We start from the raw sequence: 22,389 nt of genomic DNA on the forward strand, positions 1-22,389 counted from the left end.
CAAAGAGTCGGACACGACTAAAAAACTAAACAACAACAACAACATTTTGATTTTGTTCTGTGAACTGCCCTGAGACCTCTGAGTATAGGGCAGTATATAAATTCAATAAATAATAATATAAGGCTAGAGGTGGAATAAAAAGTGTTTTGCTGGAGTGGGGGGCGGGGGGAAATGTTCCTGAGAGAGACATAAAATGGAGATACTGTAATTATAACCGGGGAGCGTCGTCTAAACTTAGCAATATCGAAGGACTGATCGATATAGTTACAGACATAGTGAGGGTTGAAAGGGAGTGGACGTGAAGGGTCAGTAAAGACTAATCATCATTACTATCATCATCGTTATTGTACCTGGAGGAGGAGGATGGGGGGGTGAGGGAGAAAGGGGGTTTGAAGAGGGGAAAGGAACGGGTTTGGCTCTTGACTGAAAGAGGGAGGAGCCGGGGACGCGCTTGGCGAGGGCGCGCTTTCCTGTCCCCGAGTGGGGGGCGGGGGGAAGGGACGGTGTCCAATTTTGCGCGGGAAAAGAGACGGCCGCGCGCCTAGCCATGGGGGACGTGGCGCTGGCAACTCGCACGGTGAGCGCGCGCCCCCTGGGATGGGGCGGGAAGGCGTTTCATGTGGTTGAAATGTGTGATGGATTCAAGTGAAAAAGGAAAGGGGGGTTAATAGTAGTGAGGTATGAGGGGGCTAATTTTCACACACACTTATACTCTCTCTGCCTTGCTAATTAACCCCCTCATAGCTCACAACTATAATAAGTATCACGAACACCGCCTCAATATGTGTGAGGATGAGGAGGTTGTTGAGGGTGCTGGGAACCAAGGAGGAGCAGGTGGGCTTGTAGCTGTGAGGTGGTGTTGGGATGGGGGGTGCGGTGGGGAATAGGAGGCCTGGCCTGAGGTGCGAAGAAAAGGTGGCATTGGGAGCAAGAAGTTGACTTAATTTTTAAGGTCAACTTGTGGCAGCTTGTGGGAGGGAAGGTAGAGGAAAGAACTGTGGAAGAAGGGGGCAGAAGTTTGGGGTCAGGGGTTTCCCTTGTTTGTTGAAATGTACATAACAGGCTTTCCCCCACAGATCTGTGAGGTAGAAAAAGAAAAGCGAACATCACATCGTTTCAGGGATATACTGCATGGATAGGTACCAGGACTAAATAACAATGGAAACAATCCAGTTCCCTAAATTTCTGGCTGAAATCCACATCAAACATTTAAAGCTTATTTGGTGCACATTTAAAGCACATGACTTCCTCCAAAGAAGGGCTTGGATAACTTCATTTCATGTCTCAATTTCCCTTTCTGTAAAGTCTGGGTAGTATAACCTACATGGCCAAAGTGTTCTAGTGTTGAAGACCAAAACAGATAATCTGAACAGCATCTTTTAGTGGGGGAGACTACAATAATTGCATTTGAATACAATTTCTTTTTATCTGACCTGTGAAGCAACATGGCCCAGAGTCAGCATTGCTGTATATTATAGCCTCTATGCTTAATTGATGCACATGCTCTTATTCTACCCTCTAGTGGCCACTGAGAACACCTGCTGTATATTGCTCAGGGCCTTGTTGCTTTCAGTTTGAGGGAACCTTCTATTGAGCAAAATCTTCAATGGTCAAATTAAAGCTAGGATTTTTGTATATCATGTACAGAAACATTAGGGGCTAAAACAATGGCATTCAGTTGATGTGGGGCATTTTGGAAACCTCCCACCTGAGGGAAAAACTCTGTGAAGATATAATGATGCTGGCAGTGGTGCTGCCTGATACATTCTAATCCACTTTTTACCTTGCTGCCAGGGATTACAGAATCTAGGGCTGCTGGAGGAGAAAGGCTTTGCTATTCAGTATACTTTGCCAGTGTTTTCCCCAAACATTTTCTTCCCCTAGGACAGACAACATTTGTTGTTGCAAGCTGTTTTCTTCCAAAGGACTTTCTCCCTCCAGGTTTGCTGTGATTCCCCAGCCAAGATTTCAGAATTTACTCCTGGATTAAGAGCGCCTGATCCATTCAGCTTCAGGAAGCAAAAGTAGAAAAAAACCCAATAGCAGATATTTATTTCTAAGACTGATAACCTTTATATAGAACTCGTCTGGATGAGACCTCTATCCTAAAATAAAACCTCCTTATAGTTATTTCTGATATTCAAACCTTTTAGAGAAAGAACCCTGCTTAGAAATTCAAAATAGACACAGTAAAAAATCATACCACAATCCTTGGGACGAAAGAAAAGCTTTGAGTAACATTGGTATTCTAGAATTGTGTGGTAGCAGTAAGAGAAACTGAATGCCGCCTTGGACCCAGAATTGCCTGTAATCCCATTGAAGCTTTTAGGGCATGACACCAGACCATCCCATTTCCAAGGCCAGGTGGTGGTTTCAATCCTGCCACTGCTCAAATTAGTAGAACAGGATAGTGTGTGTCCACACTCTTCTTTCAGGAGAGAATTTGTGTATATGATTACGTGTTTCATTGCATGTTTCACAAGGCTCTTTACAATTTCAGATTCTAGAATATCTATTTGTTCGCCTTCAGTATGCAAAGGAAGAACAGTCAAAAGGATTTTCCACATTAGAACGGATACTTGTAGTTTCGGTGGACATTGAAGATTCTTTCCAGCGTGTGCATCATTCCCACTGTACTACTACTAGTGAGTATAGTTTAAAGGGTGCCTTCAGAAGGACTCTTACAATGTCTATATTTTACAGAGGGGTAAAAAAAGAAGGCAGGTGGAACTTGATAATGCCCTCATATTTACTAACTAGGAATAATCCACCCACCCGGGCAACCATTTTCAGGCCCTCTTGCCCTCTGCATGACTACCAATAGTTTGGATGACTGTTTCCAGCTTTCCCATTGTACTGTCATTTTACTCAGCAAGGTTAAATTGGTTTGTGTTTTCATCACAGTGCCAGCCCAATACATTTTGCTGCTTGGAGCAAAGGACAAAAAGTCACTCCCTCCTATTTCATACCAAAAAACTGACTTGATTGGCAGCTAAATCTTACTAGAACACTGGCTACAGGTCTGCATTGTTCACTGTACAGTGGTACCTCTGGTTACAGATGCTTCAGGTTACAGACGCGTCAGGTCACAGACTCCACTAACCCAGAAATAGTACCTCGGATGAAGAACTTTGCTTCAGGATAAGAACAGAAATTGTGTGGTGGCGGCGTGATGGCAGCGGGAGGCCCCATTAGCTAATGTGGTACCTCAGGTTAAGAACAGTTTCAGGTTAAGAACAGACCTCCAGAACGAATTAAGTTCTTAACCCGAGGTACCACTGTACATGTTTTATGTTTTTATGGAGCAGTCAATTAATTTCGTTGTCCCCGAAGGGGGCAATGACAATAAAGATATTATTATTATTATTATTATTATTATTATTATTTAGGCAGGAAGCTAGCTTAAGAGGTTGCAAGGCAGGCCACTTGGCACACATAGTCCTGTCCTCCTAGCACTTACCACTTGAGGTACTCACTCTCCCTCATGCTACAACCAGTCTTGAATCTCCTACTACTGCTGTCGTGAAGCAGATTTTACATACATTTCTGCTGTAATTGAGTTGTCACAGACCTTACTTTTTGCATTCTGCTGCCATTTAACTCTGACTTTTGCCTTTTCCCCTTGACACCTGATCACATTCCATGCATCAGATGAAGAGAGCTCTCATCCACAAAAGGTTATATGGCATAATAAAAACGAGTTAGCCTTTAAGGTGCCACAAGACTATTTGGTGGTTTTGGTGCAATAGACTGCACGTCTGGAAGCTGTATTTTGATATGTCATTATTCATAGAACTTAACAGAAATCTGAAAGAAAATACAGTAAATAAAAGTTGTCCATTGTTTGTTCCTTGCAGTTTCAGCAAAAGGTGACTTCTGCTACAAACTTCTCAGTGATCAGATGTGTAGAGGTAAATAGCCTTTCAGTTACCAATGTCTGAAGGTTCCAGATTGTGGCTGTAGATTTCCTGATCTTGGAGACAGCTCAGGCTTAAGGCTTGCATCCCATAATAATGTCCTAAGTTACAGGTAGCTTTAGAAGGCCCAGGCAGTGCTTGAATTTATGGCAGGGGGAGGCAGGGGCAATCTCTTACCTTTTTTGACAACTACTGTTTTTAGAAGACTACAGTGGGGCATGATTTGTCTGAAACGGGGTGAGGGGAATCACGAGTTGAGCCTTGTGAAATCAGTTCAGGCCTGTCCTACCTTACTCCACATAATATAACCATGGCCTTAGGTAGGAAATTGTTCACATGCTATGCTAACATCAGTGTGGGAGAGTTTTAATGCCTAGTTGCTTTTCTTCCCATAATGAAGTTAGTTGGTGCCAGGTAATTTCACAGTTTCTGCGCAGCAAGAGCAGCAGTGTTCCCCTGAGATTTATCTGTGTCTCCTCCTTCAGACTAATAAAACATGGTAAAGCTGTCCTAAATATAAACCTTGCTAGTTTCATTTTAGAGCCAGAGTTGGAAGAGACTAAAAAGGCCACTTAGTTCAGTCCTCATATGCCCAAAGACAGGACCACCCACCTCCCCTCTCTTGACCCATACAATCCTGACCACCACCCACAGAACAGTAACTTGGGATGCTTCAGGCAAGTGAGCAAAGCCACAGATTGCTATAAGTGATCAGTCAGACATAGGGATTCCCTCCTGAGTCCTAATATTGCAAATTCACTCAGCGCTTACTGGTCCAGACATAATACTGGTTTCCTTTTAAGCATAATTAAGAAGCCAACTGTGTGAATGTGTGCTCCATCTTTTTTGAGTGGCTATGTGTTCTACTTTGTAAGCCAGATAGTCTTCTGTAAAGGGCAGACCTCGGTTTGAAAGATTACCTGGTCAAAGTCCTGTTTAAAGATAAAGAGCGAAAAAAAGAGAGGGGGGCTTTGAAATTACCCACCACCAGTTAGCTCCTAGACAGCAGACTGACCACTGGTCACTAAATCTTCCCAAATATACTGTAGTGGTCATCTCCCTATGCCTTAAGCACCATTAAGGGAAAAGCCAGTACCAGTCTTATTCACTGTTAATGCTGGGTTCCTGTTAGCCAGCACCTGGAACCAGCATTAAAAGCACCATCCCCGAGTCATTGTAAGGAAGATGTATTGTGGACAGCTACATACAAACCTCCGTTCCATGTCTTCTAACCATAGTTTCATCCAGAGAACAGGATTTACGTATTTGCTGGCCTTAACAATGTTTGTCTTACATTAGTAATTTTCCTTCCTGCAGAAATGAAAGATTTGCTGCCTTTATGCCAGAGCAAAGCCTTGAGTGGAAGGGGGTGTCCCCATGAATGTACAGACATCATGCCTTTTCAACTCTCCTTTGAGGTTAGACTCTTGTGTGGACTTGGCCCTTAATTCTCAAACCTGGTGCAAATTATCCTGCAGAGCCTGGATGATACCTTAGGTTGTGCACATATTACCACCTTAAAACACACCTAGGTTGTTCTTTTTCTCAATTTGGATCAAAACAGGATGGGGAAAAACACATCAAAATGCAGTATTTCATTAGAAACTACAGGAAAGATATGGATTGTGGCTAATGACTTGTGTTCACTTCTTCCCAAACTAGCAGTTGGAGCACACTAGATGCAGTGTAAATGGGAATGTGTACACAATGACGACAACCCATGTGATGGCACTGGACATATCGATGCCAGCCCTGTGAACAATTATGAGGACATATTGGCCTGTCTGCAGTTTTGCTACCTATAAATCTCTCGAAAATCCCTGCTGCTGCTTTTCCTCAAACACTGATGCCCTATAAGCTCTGGCCTGCAAAATTTCAATTAGATTTCCTGTGAGGTCTCTAGTTAGAAATATACTGCAACTGCATCTAACAGCAAGGTGTTATATCTTTCCATGTAACAATGAAAGCTTCATAGCGCTTTGCCCCAGGAGGGTTTGCTAGTTCTTTTTTTGGGGGGGGGTCTTTTTTTTTTTTTTTTTTTTTTTGCAACTGCCTGACCTTGAAAGTTGTCTCTAGCTTTTTTACTAATAGTTGCTTGCAAATAAAAATGTTACCTCTGTTCCTGCAGAGGACTGAGGGCCAAACTAGAGGTGATGTTAACTGTTTGGGGTTTTTGTTTGTTTGTTTGTTTTTGAACAACCATAGTCTAATTCCATGTTTTCATTTCTAAGAGTCTCAGGCCTCTGAACTCACATCTCCAAAAGCCTCTGGCTTTTATGGTGCCAGTCTTCACAGTTGTCCCTTTTTCATGTACTGTATCTTGGCCTCTTGCCTTCTCTTCAGAGAGATGTTTAGGTGGGACAGTTTTGTAGACCAGCCCTACTTATCTGCCCTACAAAACTGAAACCTGCTCCAAAACTGCCGTTGCTGTCACAGTGTTTTCTAGAACATGTGTACAGTAAAATGGGCTATATAGATGCCTAAAATCCACAGAAAACTGCTGGGAAGCAGGGAGTTATTCCTGCACCACCACCATAAAAGTAAAGCATATTAGTTCTTCTGGTACAACTATCCCCAAAGTTAAAGTCAGTGGCCTGATTCTTCTTTACAGCATAATGACAGGTTCAAGGACCTAGATTCCAATTTGAACTGGTGAGTGAAGAAAATCCCCTTGCACGGTCTCTCTTATGTAAGGGAGTGGGTTGTGCCATGTGCAAACAGATGTATTAAAAATTTATTGGTTCCCACATTTCACAAAACAGACAGTAAGAAGGAAACGGGAGTCTTGTTTGTTTGAAATATAAAGTGCTGCACTTCACAGGTCCTGGTTGGCTTAAAGTGCTTTACAGTAACAAAGAAAGAATTGCATGCCCTCTCCTTTCCCTCATCAGTGTTTCCAGTCTCTAAATTGAAACTGAGGATTTGATGGCCACACAAAGCGGTGACATGAAATAAATTGAGATCTTTGGTAGCTTACGGAATAAAATACAGCTTTAAGGCAAAGTTTTTGGAAAGGGTCTCTTAACATGGTACATCTTGTGGCTTTTCAGCTTGATGAGAAATCTGGAGCTATCAAGGAGGACTGTTTGGCATTGAAGCAATTCATCCACCGGATCAGCCTTACTCACACAACAGTAAGATTCCACTTCTGTGTTTGGTTTTGTAGAATATCATTCCATCTGAAGTCTCCTCAGGACTAGTTTGTTGAAAACAGGGGTGCTAAGTTGGGGGGTTAGGAATATGTTCAAGGAGCTGAATAAGAGGATAATTCTCATTCTTGACCTTTGAAGCAGTCCAGGTGCTAGACCAGGGGTCAGCAAACTTTTTTAGCAGGGAGCCGGTCCACTGTCCCTCAGACCTTGTGGGGGCCGGACTATATTTTTTGGGGGGAAATGAACGAATTCCTATGCCCCACAAATAACCCAGAGATGCATTTTAAATAAAAGAGCACATTCTATTCATGTGAAAACACACTGATTTCCAGACCGTCCGCGGGCCGGATTTAGAAGGCAATTGGGCCGGATCTGGCCCCCGGGTCTTAGTTTCCCCACTCGTGTGCTAGACGCCCCCCCCCCCATGTCGTTTGACTGGATTTTATTCATTTTATTTTCATACAAGGGAGGAAATGGATATTTTGCAGTTCTTACACAATATGAAGAATGCCAGCATGGGGCTTGGTGTATACACACATTGTGTCTAAAGGTATTTAAAAGGGAATGAGATTAAATGGGTTTAGTGCCTGCCACATCTGCCATGCTTCATTGGTTGCTGGCAGAGCTAGGGCGTGAAGTGGACAGAACTAGGCATGCACACAGCCATTGTCTGCATGTAAACCTATTGTTTACTCTGGGTTTCATGCAAAGTTTACTCTGCATTTCTTGAGGAGTGAATGCTTAATGATAGCATGCCAATAAGCACAGGTGCAAAGTTAATTGAAATATATGAGGGCCGTAGGTTGATTGACAAAAGAACAGGCAGGAAGGGGAGAGACATAGCTAGTACTTCAGTATTACTCCCAGCCCCCAGTCAACACACCACCTAGACATTGAAAACAAATGTGCACCAGCCAAAGTGTGTTTTGTAAAAGTAGAGATTGTTGGGGATGAGAACCTCATGGAAGCCATATCTCCAACTCAGAAGCCATGCCTCCCAATGTCAGGATTGAGGACTAACATAGCACTTTCTGAGAGGTATTCTTCCTTCAGCCCACCCACTATGCTGCAGGAAAGGCAGGGCGGGGGGGGGGGGAATACTTGCCAACATTTTCTGATTAAACTCTTGGATGTAGGTCATACTGCAGGATGTAAAATTGCTTTGTGTTTCATATGGCTCACCTGTACTTAGTCATAGCTACAAATATATTGATTACTGTGGGGATCCCATCTCTTCTTACCCAGTCTTACAGGCAAAGGCTGTAGCTCAGTATACTATGCATGCAAAAGTTCCCAGGTTCAGTCCCTGCCATCTTCTGGTGGGGCTGGGAAAGGCTCCTGTCTGAGACTTTGGAGAGCTACTGCCAGACAGTATAGACGAGGGATGGTTAACATTTTCCAGGGATTGACAGGTGGCAAACCCTCTGGGGCCACATGTCGAAGTGTCCATGGCTGAAGTGCAAAGGTGGGTGGGTGAAGTGCAAAGTTTGGGCATGGTAGAAGCCAGTATTTCTGGCCGTTACAAATAATTTTTATTATTTTTCACCACTTATTCATTTCCCCCTGTTTCTTATGAACTTCCATCACAGCCCCCATATTCCTTATTAGTTTTCACTCCTTCTTTACTAAAACATTGTGCTTTTTGCCTAGCTTACCATGGGCCCTGCAGTCTCTCAGCACTTCTCCATCCTAGCACAGATTGGGATGCAGATCCTCCCTGCCCATCCCGCCCACCAGATGACACAAGAGGCAAAACTGAACTTAGATGGACCCATTGTCTGTCTTGATAGAAAGCCACTTCCTATGTTTCTTTGCTATAATAATAATAATAATAATAATAATAATAATAATAATAATAATTTATTATTTATACCCCGCCCATCTGGCTGGGCCTCCCCAGCCACTCTGGGCGGCTTCCATAGAAACCAAAAATACAGTAAAATATCACACGTTAAAAACTTCCCTGAACAGGGCTGCCTTAAGATGTCTTCTGAATGTCAGGTAGTTGTTTATCGCTTTGACATCTGCTGGAAGGGCGTTCCACAGGGCGGGCGCCACTACCGAGAAGGCCCTCTGCCTGGTTCCCTGTAGCTTTGCTTCTCGCAATGAGGGAACCGCCAGAAGGCCCTCGGCACTGGACCTCAGCGTCCGGGCAGAACGATGGGGGTGGAGACGCTCCTTCAGGTATACTGGGCCGAGGCCGTTTAGGGCTTTAAAGGTCAGCACCAACACTTTGAATTGTGCTCGGAAACGTACTGGGAGCCAATGTAGGTCTTTCAAGACCGGTGTTATATGGTCTCGGCGGCCGCCCCCAGTCACCAGTCTAGCTGCCGCATTCTGGATTAGTTGTAGTTTCCGAGTCACCTTCAAAGGTAGCCCCATGTAGAGTGCATTGCAGTAGTCCAAGCGGGAGATAACCAGAGCATGCACCACTCTGGCGAGACAGTCTGCAGGCAGATAGGGTCTCAGCCTACGTACCAGATGGAGCTGGTAAACAGCTGCCCTGGACACAGATTTGACCTGTGCCTCCATGGACAGCTGTGAGTCCAAAATGACTCCCAGGCTGCGCACCTGGTCCTTCAGGGGCACAGTTACCCCATTCAGGACCAGGGAATCCTCCACACCTGCCCGCCTCCTGTCCCCCAAAAACAGTACTTCTGTCTTGTCAGGATTTAACCTCAATCTGTTAGCCGCCATCCATCCTCCAACCGCCTCCAGACACTCACACAGGACCTTCACTGCCTTCACTGGTTCTGATTTAAAAGAGAGGTAGAGCTGGGTATCATCCGCATACTGATGAACACCCAGCCCAAACCTTGCTGTTTTGAGTCTAAGTTGAATTCTCTATTGCTCTACTCTGTAGGTAAAATTTCATTATTGTGTAAAAGTGAACGGCTCAATCTCTGCTGAGACCTATAAGTGAGTAAATGTTTCCACCACAAAGTAATATTGATGGCTGTAAAAGGTTTATAAGGTTCAATTGTTCTGCCAGTTGACATGAAACAATAGTTATCACGCCTGCTGAAAAGGGGGGGAAAGAACCCAACCCCTGGCCTGGCAACAAGAGAGATGAGGCATGCCTTTTCTCTATAGGTGTGGCAGATACCAGAAACACCTGCTATCCATGACTGAGTTAACCATGGCCCAGTATAGCATAATCATTGTATGATACTACAAGGGACCTGAACTTCCACCTCCCCCAAAATAAAAACAATATTGCCGTGCATCCTTTACTTGCTAGCAGGGCAGCTCCTGCTCAGGGTTGCAACCCAAACATGTATCCTGAGGTACTTGGGGCTTTCTTTCATCTGCATAAGTCCAAACTGCTAAACCTAGATGTCTTTATTGTCTTTTGTTGTCACTTCAAAAGCCTACAGGCACACTTCAATCTCAAATGTATATACGGTTTCTAAACTAAACATTTTAGGGCCAACGTACTTACAGGTTTTCCTTGAGAACAGGAAAGATTGTGAGAGTCTCTATCAATCTCATTTGGTCTGCAGAATTGCCCGTGTTGAATTCTGCAGGCAGGTCAGTCCTGGTGGCTTTGCTGTCAGTTCCTACTCAGTGTGTGCCAAGAACAAAGGATGTCCTGTTCTCCTTTCAATGGCTTCAGAAGAGTCTGAAATTTAACTGCCCTGAATAAGTTGCCAATGATTTGGCACTTGGCAGTGTGGCCTGTGTTAGGCTGAACAGGCTCTTATTTAACATTAAGGCTGTGTGCACACTCCTGTTTACTCTGCATCCAATGTGCACCTGCTGCTGGTTTGTGAAGTGTGCACACAATGTTAGCCACAATCCGTAACTATCCTGTCAATTTCTTAAGAATACTGCATTTTTATGTGTTTTGCTCCACACCAGCTTTGATCTGAATTGAGAAAAAGAATGACCTAGCAACATTTTAAGGCAACAATATGTACATAGCCAGTACAAGCCCAATCTCATTTTACGGGTAAAAAGTGGGGCAGGGGGGAAGATGGATGGTACTGCCCAGACTTCCTTTATCTTAAATTGTTTGTGTTAGCGTTTTTATTCCTAATCTCAAAACATAATCTTCATCTCCCTTTTATCAATACCTTTAAAATCTCATACACCGTTTTGTTGAATATAAAGGACAAAGGAAGAGCAGCTCTGATTCTCTATTTTAGCTTAAGAAGAAAAGGTCCATAAGAAAAAACTACAGAATCCACATTTTACAGATACTTCTGGATTTTTCTATGTCTTGCCTGCAGGTCAGAGTGTTTTCAGTAGTGCATTTAGTAAGCTCCTTTTCAGGGAGGAGTTGTCATTCACTTTTGGCAAGTGGCTATCAGCAGTGAAGTTGTAAGCATATACACCCCAGTGTAATTTGTATGTTAAAGGTCCTGAAACTGTCAGAGGAGTCTAAACAGCATTAGTAAATTATCTTGCGCTCTCTATAACTGAAAGCTAATGAACTTCCCAATCCGGGGAGAATATGAAAAGCAAAGCAAAACCCAAAGCAAACCCGCTGCTGCTGTTTCATTTCTCTTCAGTACCCTAAATGGCAGCACTCTATTCTGTGACATGTTGTTGTAGGTCCCACCTATTTATATTATTTATCTCCATTTGTCTCTCTCTTTCCCCTTCAAAAGATAGATATGGTGTCCAGGTCCAAGCTATTATCCCTAAAGTTCAAGTGCCTTAAAGTTCTTGAAAATTGACTGGCCCAGTCATATAACTTGGTCATGCGGCAGCATATTCTGTGTTGCTCTTTTTAGAATGTGTGTAGTGCTAATTGAAAATTGTGAGCATTGCTTGCTAAGGAAAGGGTGTTGAAGGGGTCTTGTTTATTTTTATTATTTTTTTTGGTGTTCTGTTTCATGATAAAACAAAACAAATGCTGTGATTGTTCAAAATATATATTCCTTCTGCTGTCTAGCACAGAGAGGGGAGCTGCCACATGTTTGCCAGGTGGGACAAGACTACTGAGTGAAGGGAATCATTTTGTGAGGTGAGGACTTGGAGGAAAGGGTCTGTACTGCAGGCACTAAGTTAGCAGTTACTGTTGAGCACTAATAATGGAGATGGGATTCAGGGGCACTAGTGGAATGTTTGGGATTGTACAAGGCATGATGAAAAGATTAAAAGGGGGCAGATTTGTTATTCTTCCTGTTTTACACAACTGGAGCCAAAAGATTTTGGGCACAATGGACTGGAAGTTCTTTTGTACAAGCCGTGTGTCAGTTTACGGGAACTCTACTAGAGCACTGTTGTAGGTGACCTTAGTAAGTTTCCATTGCTGGCCAAATTTGAATTTAGGATGAATGCCAGACATTGAGAGGGTTAAGCAATGCTGCTGCAGGGTGAAGGAGTCTGGGCGCCAGAATATTTCCTTCATCTCCTTAATCTTCTGGTCACAAAGCCCTGCTTTAGGCACCTCAGTTATTTGCTTGCAAAAATACTGGCTGAGATGTTTTTTTAAAAAAAGAAGTAGAAGAGAACACCTTATCTCATAAGCAGTCTGTGTTGCCATCTGGTGGACATGGGAGCGGAGAGCTGGATGTGTAGTAAGGATCCCTGGCTTTTGTCAAACAAGCACCTTAGAAAAACCAAAGCTAGCCGCCAAGTGGGACCTGTCATATGCACCTACGAGACAGTGCCACATACCCACAACCCCCTAAATAAGTATGAAGATGGAATGTCTTCAGATGCCCTCCAGGTGGCCATGGAAAATTAAGGGACTTTGAGTGGATAATTGTGGGGAAGGGCACCAAGGCAGGCTGGATGGCTTGAAACCCTAAACAGAAGGATTCCCATTAGAAAACAAGGAAACACTGCAACATTTTGTTGCAGGCTACACTTGTCTTACTGACTGTAAGAGATTTTTACCATGCTTTGCTATACAAAGTGGTGTGTGTGTACAAGTTAGCCTGTGGCAAAAAGAAGGTGCTATGCAATCCCATGTATGTTTGCTCAAAAATAAATTATAGTGTTCTAATGAAATTTATGTGAGTCTGTGTAACTTGAGCAAATTATAACCAGTCACAAAATGTGGGGTTTTTTCCCCTGGTTGCATAATTTGAATTTGTTTAGCTCACAGATGTGACAAACCTAATAGAGTGCTGATTGATACAAAAGTATCTGAACTGTCAACGCAGTACAGGTCTGTTAGCTGCAGGTGGATGTCAGATGTGGCCTGAAAACACGATGGTTTAGCCCTGCCTTCTTCAAGCTGGTGCCCTCCATGCTGGCTGGGGCTGATGGGAGTTTAGGTCCAAAACACCTGAGGGACACTAGGTTGGAGAAAGCTGGTTTAGCCCATGGCCAGTCTTGCCTTCCTCCTGCTATTTCCTTGTTTTCTTCCTAAACCCCTTTATGCCTTTCTTTTGTGTGTATGACCAGGTCAGCAGCCAGGGATGTGCCTTCATCTTGTGACAAAATCCACCCCATGACTGGTGAGCCAATTTGCCTTTTAATTCCAGATGAGGTAGCTGAAAGAGGCTTCAGTGGAGAGCTAAGGCTCATGCCTGTTGTCTCCCTGTGTCCCTGCCAGAAACCATACCCTAACAAGCCAACACAAATAGCTGCTGTCTCTGTATCCTTTGCTGTGATCAGTGAGTGGAAGGTCAAAGTGAATCTATATGGAGTAAGGTTCACTGTTTGCAGGTCTACTGTAACATAGGTGTAGCTGCCCCCCCATCAAGTAAAACAATAGAAATACTTAACTAACTGACCAATCATGTTGGTTCTGCCCTCCCCGCCCCCCCTGCAACAAAAGTCCTGCCCGCCCTAACCAAGTCCTGCCTCCCCCAACAAAAATCCCGGTTACGCCCATGTACTGTGATATCAATACCACCATTCATTTGCTGATTTTTTTCCTTAGCTAGTAATATATCTTTCTTTATGACCCAGCAGGTCTGCCTGTATTGTTCTCCACAAAGGAAGCATCATGTTCTTTTTTTAAAGATCCTTCATGTCTAATAGCATGGGAGAAATATGGCTATCAGGCAACACTGAATTCAGATCCCCATTGGGAAGAAGGTAAAGGTGATATATTTGTCACTTGCACAACTACTTGCACAACATGAAAATTATATGCTATCCATGTAAATTCTCGGGGGAGTCTCATGAACCCCTGGGACTGAAAGCAGAAATATTTTGTATTTTCAGTGCAAATAATAACTTTCCTAATTACCCTCTCAAGAACTCTGTAACTTAGGGTTGCCAGCAACTCATGTATAGAAGTAACAAGTAAGAAAAGAAAAATGTTCTGGTTGTATCTGGTGAACAGAAATAGCCAATGCAAGTTGTTTTTAATGAAATGCAAGAGAGAAGGAGGGATTATTTGGCTAGAATGAAAGAAATTAAGCAGAAGGTTGATGGGATATCATCACTGGTTTAGGAAGAACATAAGGATATTTGCACGGAAAAGCGTGATTGGACAGTATTTGGGAATAATAGAATTGTAGAGCTGGAATGGACCCTGAGGGATAATCACACATGACTGAACAAGCATTCATGCTTGGTGAAAACTCATGCAACAACACATTTGGTGATGGGGAAACTAGGGACCATGCAAGGAAGCATGCGATCAATATAAGATGTAGTTAGGTCTCTAGGTATAGGTGAGAGAAATGAGTGGCTCACCTAAGGCCATCCACTGAGCTTCACAGCTTGAGGTTGGAATCTGTGTCTTCTGCATTCAAACTGAACTCACTGCTTCTTGGTCAGTGGAGCACAGAGGCAAGGGTTAAGTCCTCCTGGAGGCAGAGTAAAAAAAAATCAGTGGCCAGCTGGAGCAGGAAGTAACTTTCCACTGACTTCTGGTTTGACTATAAGAGGCCAGCCACTTTCTTTAAACTGTAAACAACTTGAAACATATAACAGAACAGGTTAGAGAAATAGAGGGAGAGGAGGGTGGTCTCCCTCCTGCAGATAGCATAAAAAAACCTGCCTTGATGATTCACTTGGGCTTTGGCTATACCGTATGACATCCATCCTCACCAGCACATGTGACTATTCCAGGATGAGGCGGGACTTGAGGGCTTGTCAAATGGCCCTGAGCTCCAGCCTCCTTTTAAAAAGAGATGCTGGCCCTACTTGATTTTTTTTATAGCTTTGCAATACAAATCTAAATAATTTTTTTAAAAAATCTTGCACAATCATTATATGCAGGTGGACATAAGTACAAAGATGGAATGTCTTCAGATGCCCTCAAAGTGCCTTCAAATCTGCCATCTTGCACAGCAGGGGTGTTAAAGAGTTTCAAAACAAAAAGATAATGTATTTTAAAAACTGGGGGTGAAGCACATACTGGGGAATTCGTTTACCTGACACCATCCAATTGCTTTGATACAGTCATTCATCCTTGGTGCTATCTATATATGCCATGTGATGTGTTCTGTCTCTTAGATACTGCAAAACCTGATATCAGATACAAGCTTCATGCCAGCCACCAACAGGACTCAGATGCTCAGGAACAAACGCTGCTGCTCTTCCTCTTTCTCAGCTACTCAGATCAGTTTAATGACAAGACAGTCTATAATTTCTGTACACACTGCTATTTATTTATATTTCTACATTATTCTGGGGAGTGTAATAGAATAATGTACCATATGAGTTTTGGAATGATCTGCCATCTGAAGACTGGCCAGAGATGATGAATTATTTAAACTGAGATTTAGGGTCATGTTTACCCCACACTAAAAATACAAATTCTGTGCGGATGTGGTTTTTAGAACATTTAGTGGGGCCTCAAAGCTGTTGTCTCTAGAACAAAGCAATTATTATTATTATTATTATTATTATTATTATTATTATTATTATTTATACACTGCCTTTCTTTCTGAAGAGCCCAGGGCGGCAGAAAAATGCAAATTGCCAGGGCGGGGGAAAGTGGTTTAGAGACCATTTCCCTCAAATAACTGCCCAGTTAAAGAACAATTTGCAACACTGGCTGTGAGCAGAAGGGCATGCATACAGATTCAGAATCCAGGGTGTTGGAGAAGCAGAGCCAAAACAAGTGTGTGCACTCTTTTAGCTTTTCACTGCTTTTGGCCCTTAACATGCTCGGATCCTAGAACAGATACTCGTCAATTGTTCTGGATTCCCTACTATGCATCATTATACAATTCTCAACATGTAATCCCCTACTTGTTTTTTCATGGTTTAAAAAAGCAGTCTTTCATATTTGAAGAGGAGGATACTGTCTTTGCCATGAAAGTTTCTGCTTTGGGGGATTTGCTGAGAGGAACAGCTCCAGCTAGGTAAAGCTGCCTAGTTTAGCTTCTTCTGACTTATTCTTCTTATTCTTCTGACTTATTCAAGCACAGCACTTAACAGTTATAAACACAAGGAACCTGCATGCTTCCCCTGAGGATGGAGACAGATCTGAGCAGTGCTTTCCCCCCCCTAAAAAATGTTTAGGGGTATTCTAATTTTCCTACTCATACTGAAGTACTGCCCCTCAATGAGGCCAAACTTAGATTCACAAAATGTTTAGGTGTATGCACACCCCTGCGTCCCCCCATAAAAATAGCACTGGATCTGAGTGACAGCTGCCCACCCAGAGATGGGGAATCAGTTTTTGTTTCTCCTCAAAGGTGCCTTGGTGCAACCTGAAACCTGCATAACTTTGTTTGCTGCCTCCTCCTCCATTGCAACCTAAGGCTCTTAAAAGATGCAGACTCATGGCCGACCCCTCTCCCCCAGCACTCTGATGAAGAGTTCTGGAAAACTCAGAAGCTTGCACACTATTTTGTGACATTTTAGTTGGCCTAACAAAGACATTGCCCTTATAGGTATTTTGGAAGTCCAACCTTTTCATTTCCTAAGTATTCCTACATTCAAACAGTATAAAGCTCATGAGTAAAAGGTTGGTCCCTATCTGACATCCTGTTTCCTGGTTCTTCTCTAGAGGGCCAGTCAGGTCGATTTGTCTCTATAATATCAAAAAGTGTATTTGTTTCTTTAAAACATACCTTACTGTGATCTCTGAGGTTTTGGTACATTCCTCTTGTACTGATTTTTGCATATAATATTTGCAGCTTGACCACTTGGCGTCCACTGCCCTTTACCTAGATTTAATCCTTAATTTAATCCTTAGTCATTTTCACTCTTTGTGTGATGCAGGGGACCGGCAAGTGATCCTATCACATCTCTCTCCTATCCTGTTGTGCAGCAAACAAGCTGTGAAAGGCTGCATCCAAGGAGTGGTCAGTAGGATCCTGGAGCAGCATTACAAAGTGTCCCAGGTGAGAGTTCACTGCAGAAGACAAGGACCATTGAGGCTAAGAGTTGTGGTGAAGGGCATGGGGCAGAGAGTAGGGGATCTTCAAATTTTTGTCATAGATCTGTCTCTGGAGAAGTGGTATGATTTCCAGTGCTGACAGTGAGTCGGGACTGAGGACAGGGAAATCTTGCTCTGGTTTTTATAGGCTGTAAGACACCCAAATGCCATGCAATGCTCTTGGGTCTTCACAGGAACAGCAGAAACTGGCACAGTCTTTGCCCATCATGGCAGATGCCATTTCAAGTATAGTTTCAAGCAGCACTGACAGTGAGTTCAGAAGGAAATGCCTCCAGTCTTTGCAGGTATGGCCAGTGACTTATGTTACAGGTACCGTTACAATGCGCCTCTTCCACCAAGCTTTTTTGGGGGGGAGGGAGTGGTCTGGATGAATTTTATGAGTTTCCCCTTGTGGAACTGTTGTTTAATTATGTTTTTGTATCGTCTGTAATATATAGCTTATTAAGTTTGTCCTTGTTTTGTTTCCATACACTGTCCTATAAATAAGGTGAAGGCCGGTATATTCATAATAAAATTAATGTCACTGAGCCGTTGGAATTGGTGGTGTAACAACTGTGCAAATAAGCATAGAAGAAGGAAGTGAGATTTTCAAGGTTTATGCCTTGAACTTACTTTAGAAAGGCATATGTGGAAGAAGAGGGAAGTGAACTGATGAATTGAACAAACACATGTTCAAGCTATACTGCTCAGAGTTAAAATACAATCTTGAGAGGAGAGGAAGAAGTGGTTAGCATGTCAAAGGCAAGGAGAAGTTGGTTGGTGTAGTGGTTAGTGTTGTTCATTGACGGGGAGACCTGGATACAAATCCCCATTGTGCCTAGTGTTGTAAATAAAAATATGCCCTTTTCCCTTATGGGGTATCCAAGAGCCCATATAGAGTCCTTACATAGGTTCCCTATTGGTAGGAGAAAATAACAGAGGCCAACCAGAGAATATTGAGAAGCAAAGCAGCTAGTAAGCTTGATCTTTATTGATCTGTTGCAACAGGGTACTCCCCTCACACGCAGGAGAGGAAGAGGACCCAGAACAATGGCCTGCAAGGCCTTATAAAGACTTTTGAAATTCCCATTCTCTAGATCAGGACCACCCCCAGAAACATTATGCATACATCACAGAAGGGGTGTAACCTAAGACCACCCCTCAGATACATCCCACCTACATCACAGAAATTTAAATGTTGTTTTTCTCTTGTCCTTGTTTATCTCCTGTCTAGCAGGTTACTTGATTGGATTTCCTGGGGAGCCTGGCCATTCTTTTGTAGTGGTAAAATACTTATTTCCTGGGCCGGTCACAGGCTCACACCTTATTCAAACAGACATATCCTTGAGACAATGGGGAGGCTTTTCCAGTTTAACCTTGCAGAGAAAGGATTTGGTCAGTTTAGGAATCAAAATGGTTCCAGGATGGTCTTCCTGTGTTGATCTATATATGTGCAGTTATGAACATTACCATATATCTAAGACCATAAAATTCCTATCACACTAGTCACTCTCTCTATCAGCCTCACCTCCTTCCCAGGGTTGTTAATATAAGATGGTGCAGTGGGGGAGGGGCGTGTTGTAGAGGAAATCATGTATACTGTACTGCCTTGAGCTCCTGGGAGGAAAGGTAGGAAACAAATGTAATGAATAAATGAATAAAGTTAAATTAAGCATGCTTCCAGATTACTTCATTTAAGTGAGTCCATTTTACCTTGTGAACCACCCTGAGATCTTTTGATAAAGGGCAGTATATAAATCTAATGAATAATAATAAAGTGACATGCTCACTTCCTCCCTTGTGGAGAGTAAAAGCTACAACTGTTTCTCTCTTTCCCTGTGTTTGTATTTATTTATCTGTAGGTTACAGATACCAAGAAGTTCCAAGTGACCATCAAAGATACCTTCAACAATGTCATTCTTAAACAGTGGAAATGTAGCAGTGCATGTGACGCCAGAAGGGCAAGTTTCTCTGCTTAAGTGTGTTTGCTGTCCATCCTTAGATCCTTCTGCTATCTCCATCCATCTTCTTTTCAGAACAGTCCTAGTTGCAACTATTAGCATCACAGAGATAATCTTCCACCAAAATATATACTGTATTCTAGAATCGAGCTCAGACCTCAGTCTAGCCCATTTTGTGGAGAAATATATTTTAACCATGACTGCTGACACCACCTTGCTCCCAACAACAGAGCGTGCCTGGGGTGTGTTTATGGAAAATTTGTGAGTGCCTAGGCCCCCATGGCCCTGCATAGATGGCGCCTATGTCTGCTGATGGGCTTGGGCTCTCAGTTCAGCCCTGGACTCACAGTGGGCTTGGCAAATCAATAAACTGAGCTTCATTTGTCCTTCCTATAAAAGGGGTATAATAATAGTGACTGATTTCATGCAGATACGCGTGACTAGATGAAATGTCAGGCCTGCAGAGTGAATTTGCTGAGAGAGTTCTAGTACTGTTGATCTAACACCTCCCTTACATTATTGACTCTCCTTCCTTGGAGGTTTTTAACCAGAGGTTGAATGGCCACCTGTCATGTATACTTTAGCTGAGATTCCTGCATTGCAGGGGGTTGGACTAGATGACCCTTGGGTCCCTTCCAACTCTTAAGACTCTATGATCTATTGTGTGTCCCTTTCTTCTTTTGCAGCCATTGCCTAAAAACGATGAGGCAGGAGTAGGGCTGCTTAGTGCAGACCTTCCTTTACCCACCATTCACCAGAAGTTATTGGGCTCGAACTTCAGTTCTGCACAGCTGGAGCAAGGAGGAAAAGGTACATCAGAAAAGTGTGTGCATGAAGTCAAGACAGAGATCCAGTTTGTTGTACATTGTTGGAACGCTTGTTTTATCAGATGTACTTAATGTAATTAAGAGAGAGAAAGAAAGGCAGGGCAGAGATCCTGGAGTTTAGATGATGAGAGACACTGCCCTTCCCGATGCTGCTGCAGGTTTCCCTATAGGCCTTGGACACACACAAAAAATCTGTAGTGGCTCCTTAACAATCTGCAGCTCATTTAGTGAGTTATTTTCAGCAGTAATTACATTATATAATGCTCAAAACACAGTCCTAGCACCAGCTGGTTCTTGTGATGTTGAGAATGAAATGTCTTCAGGTCCTTTTGAAGTAGGATTTTGAAGGGTTCAAAGGTCTGGAATATTAACCTTTAGTCTCCTTGTCTGTCTGAATTATATGGAGCTCTGTTATACGTGGTATCTGGACTCCTGATTAAACCTATGAGAAACATCCCATCAGCTAGTCACCTGCCTTACTTTGGCTCCCAAGGCATCCAGATGAGACAACTGAAAGCCAGGGTTGAAGCTGATTATCTTAGGAACAGACTATGCTTGGTGGAGACCAGGGTGTATTTATAATTTGGGTGTACTTGGGGTGGGCTGAGGTGGATTGTACAGTCATTTCTTCACCTTTCAGTAGATGAAGCTATTGGGTTACAATGTAAATAAGAAATTATCCAGTTGAAGAAAGGGCATTGGTGGGTGGCCCCCGTTTATTAATAAAATTTTAAGTCAACTTTTGACTTGCCAGGAACGTTCAAAGCAGTAATATAGCCATCACAAGATAATTCAAAAGCAGCATAGAAATAGTAAGAATATTTAAAGTAACACTAGCAAGTCTGTAGAAAAATCAACAGAGAACAATTCCATCTAAGGCAAAGGGACTGTGAAGGCTGCGAAGGCAAATCTGGGTTTAGAGGGCAAAGAAATCCAGAACAGACCCTCACCAGATGCTCTAAGTGAATTTTGCATGTGTGTGACCTGAGATTAATTAAAGAATGAGAGAAGCATAATGGTAGTTCTGTTTGGTTGATCTGAGCTTTTGTGTTGTTTCAGCATTGTTAATTGCACCTGTACATATTTGTGGTTCACAAATTGTACTTGAGTGTGTGGCTTCATGAACACCAAGGGTGTCCTGCCCTGGTTTTATGTTCTGCAGGATTTCTGTTTGTCAATTCAGATTGTGGTGGAATGAGCCAAAAAGGAAGCAGGGAGATCCATGTGGAGGATTCAGGAGACCCACATATCACTGGGGCGGCTAAAAGCAAAGAAAAGAACAAGAGTCTGTTAGCAGAATCAGGCACCTCTTCAAGCTCTTTCTTCTCATATCCAACTAAAATTGGGTGTGGTGCTCTCCAAGATAAAAGCCAGGTGCTGTCTGTAGGTCCTTCAGTGAAGAAAATCCGAAGCAATGAAAATCTATGGCAGGTTTGTCAAGAAATATTGCACCATGAAACCAAAGTAGAATGAAATGGCCCATCCCAGTTCCAGTTAATAACCAAAAGAAAGCAGTGTAGGGAGTAGGTGCCACTAGTCATATGGTTAATTGCCAAAGATCCCCAATAAGTTGTCAGAGGAGCACCAGTGAGTTCTATCAACCCATCTGCAAAACAAGGCCAAGAGTGGAGAAGCAGTATTCACAGCTGGTTTGCAAGGCATTTTGAGAGGCCCTTTCCACTTTTCAAAACTGGGTAAATACAGATCTTCTATGGAATCAGTTTCAACAACTCTTAGTTGTCAAAACCTGTTTTTAACATGTAATGTAAAAAATGTACAAAATATTCTGGAAAGGCTGGGAAAATAAGAACGATTTCAGTGGGGAATCAAAGGGCATGATATCTAGCACCAAGCAAGGCTCTCTGGTCCTGCATTTAACAATACTAGCTCCCTGACCACCACCCACCTTACTTCAGAGTGTGGGAACTCAGAGGGACTCTGAATATGAACATAATATTAGGACAGGCTTATGTGTAAATCTGAAAATAGTCTTCTCTCTGATGTCCTTATTTGATTTCACTTTTGTATTACAGGATGATTACTTTTGGAAACAAGAGGTCTCAAACTTGGCCAAGTGGACATCCTGAAATGGTTGCAGCCTCAGGACATTATATTTCTGCATTCTGGAATTTCTGTGCAGGCCAATAAAAGGGGGGGGGGAAATCATTGATGGTCTCACTTCCCTTCTATTACAAAGATGAATTGGAGAGCAAATATGTAACCTTGGCAAATAAATATCCACCACTACTGCTGGACCCAAGAAAGTGAAATCTCCCACCTGCC

General features: G+C 42.9%; 2 protein-coding genes across 10 annotated transcripts in view; one reads left to right on the forward strand and one right to left on the reverse strand.

The window, feature by feature from the left end:
• LOC308466008 (acylphosphatase-2-like) overlaps positions 1 to 22,389 on the reverse strand; it is a 35,133-nt gene that overhangs the window by 11,882 nt on the left and 862 nt on the right. For 2 of the 5 annotated variants that reach the window (XM_080986542.1, XM_080986543.1), the window contains exon 2: positions 14,678 to 14,790. The gene's annotated coding sequence lies outside the window, so the exon portion shown is untranslated. Of the gene's footprint in view, positions 1 to 350; positions 460 to 10,511; positions 10,699 to 14,677; positions 14,791 to 22,389 lie in introns of those variants that run through there. The other 3 variants (XM_080986545.1, XM_080986548.1, XM_080986544.1) reach the window with 3 other exon arrangements.
• On the forward strand, positions 75 to 22,263 carry TOP6BL (TOP6B like initiator of meiotic double strand breaks). 5 transcript variants are annotated; one of them, XM_080986352.1, is made up of 16 exons: positions 75 to 305; positions 2,501 to 2,645; positions 3,858 to 3,911; positions 5,235 to 5,335; positions 6,968 to 7,051; positions 9,933 to 9,988; positions 11,970 to 12,041; positions 13,433 to 13,624; positions 13,923 to 14,077; positions 15,443 to 15,580; positions 17,162 to 17,283; positions 17,513 to 17,623; positions 19,181 to 19,279; positions 19,966 to 20,089; positions 21,269 to 21,537; positions 22,140 to 22,263. In XM_080986352.1, exons 3-16 carry the CDS (start codon positions 3,902 to 3,904, stop codon positions 22,191 to 22,193), a joined length of 1,587 nt encoding a protein of 528 aa, XP_080842478.1. In that variant the 5' UTR covers positions 75 to 305; positions 2,501 to 2,645; positions 3,858 to 3,901; the 3' UTR covers positions 22,194 to 22,263. The 5 variants fall into 5 exon arrangements, with proteins under 5 accessions (XP_080842478.1, XP_080842474.1, XP_080842475.1 ...); XM_080986348.1 differs by lacking the exon at positions 75 to 305 and adding an exon at positions 472 to 577; XM_080986349.1 differs by lacking the exon at positions 75 to 305 and adding an exon at positions 476 to 577 and having other exon boundaries at positions 2,531 to 2,645.

The sequence above is a fragment of the Podarcis pityusensis genome (genome assembly GCF_964106645.2).
Source record: "Podarcis pityusensis genome assembly, chromosome: 16".
In the NCBI taxonomy this organism is placed as follows: Eukaryota; Metazoa; Chordata; class Lepidosauria; order Squamata; family Lacertidae; genus Podarcis; species Podarcis pityusensis.

What these genes read in the sequence shown, in the direction of transcription:
- TOP6BL (XM_080986348.1), top strand. Translation starts at nt 548, where the DNA reads ATGGGGGACGTGGCGCTGGCAACTCGCACG. An exon ending in TCAGCCTTACTCACACAACA is followed by an intron (nt 7,052 to 9,932) that starts GTAAGATTCCAC and finishes TCTACTCTGTAG; the next exon opens with GTAAAATTTCATTATTGTGT. An exon ending in GCTGGAGCAAGGAGGAAAAG is followed by an intron (nt 20,090 to 21,268) that starts GTACATCAGAAA and finishes TATGTTCTGCAG; the next exon opens with GATTTCTGTTTGTCAATTCA.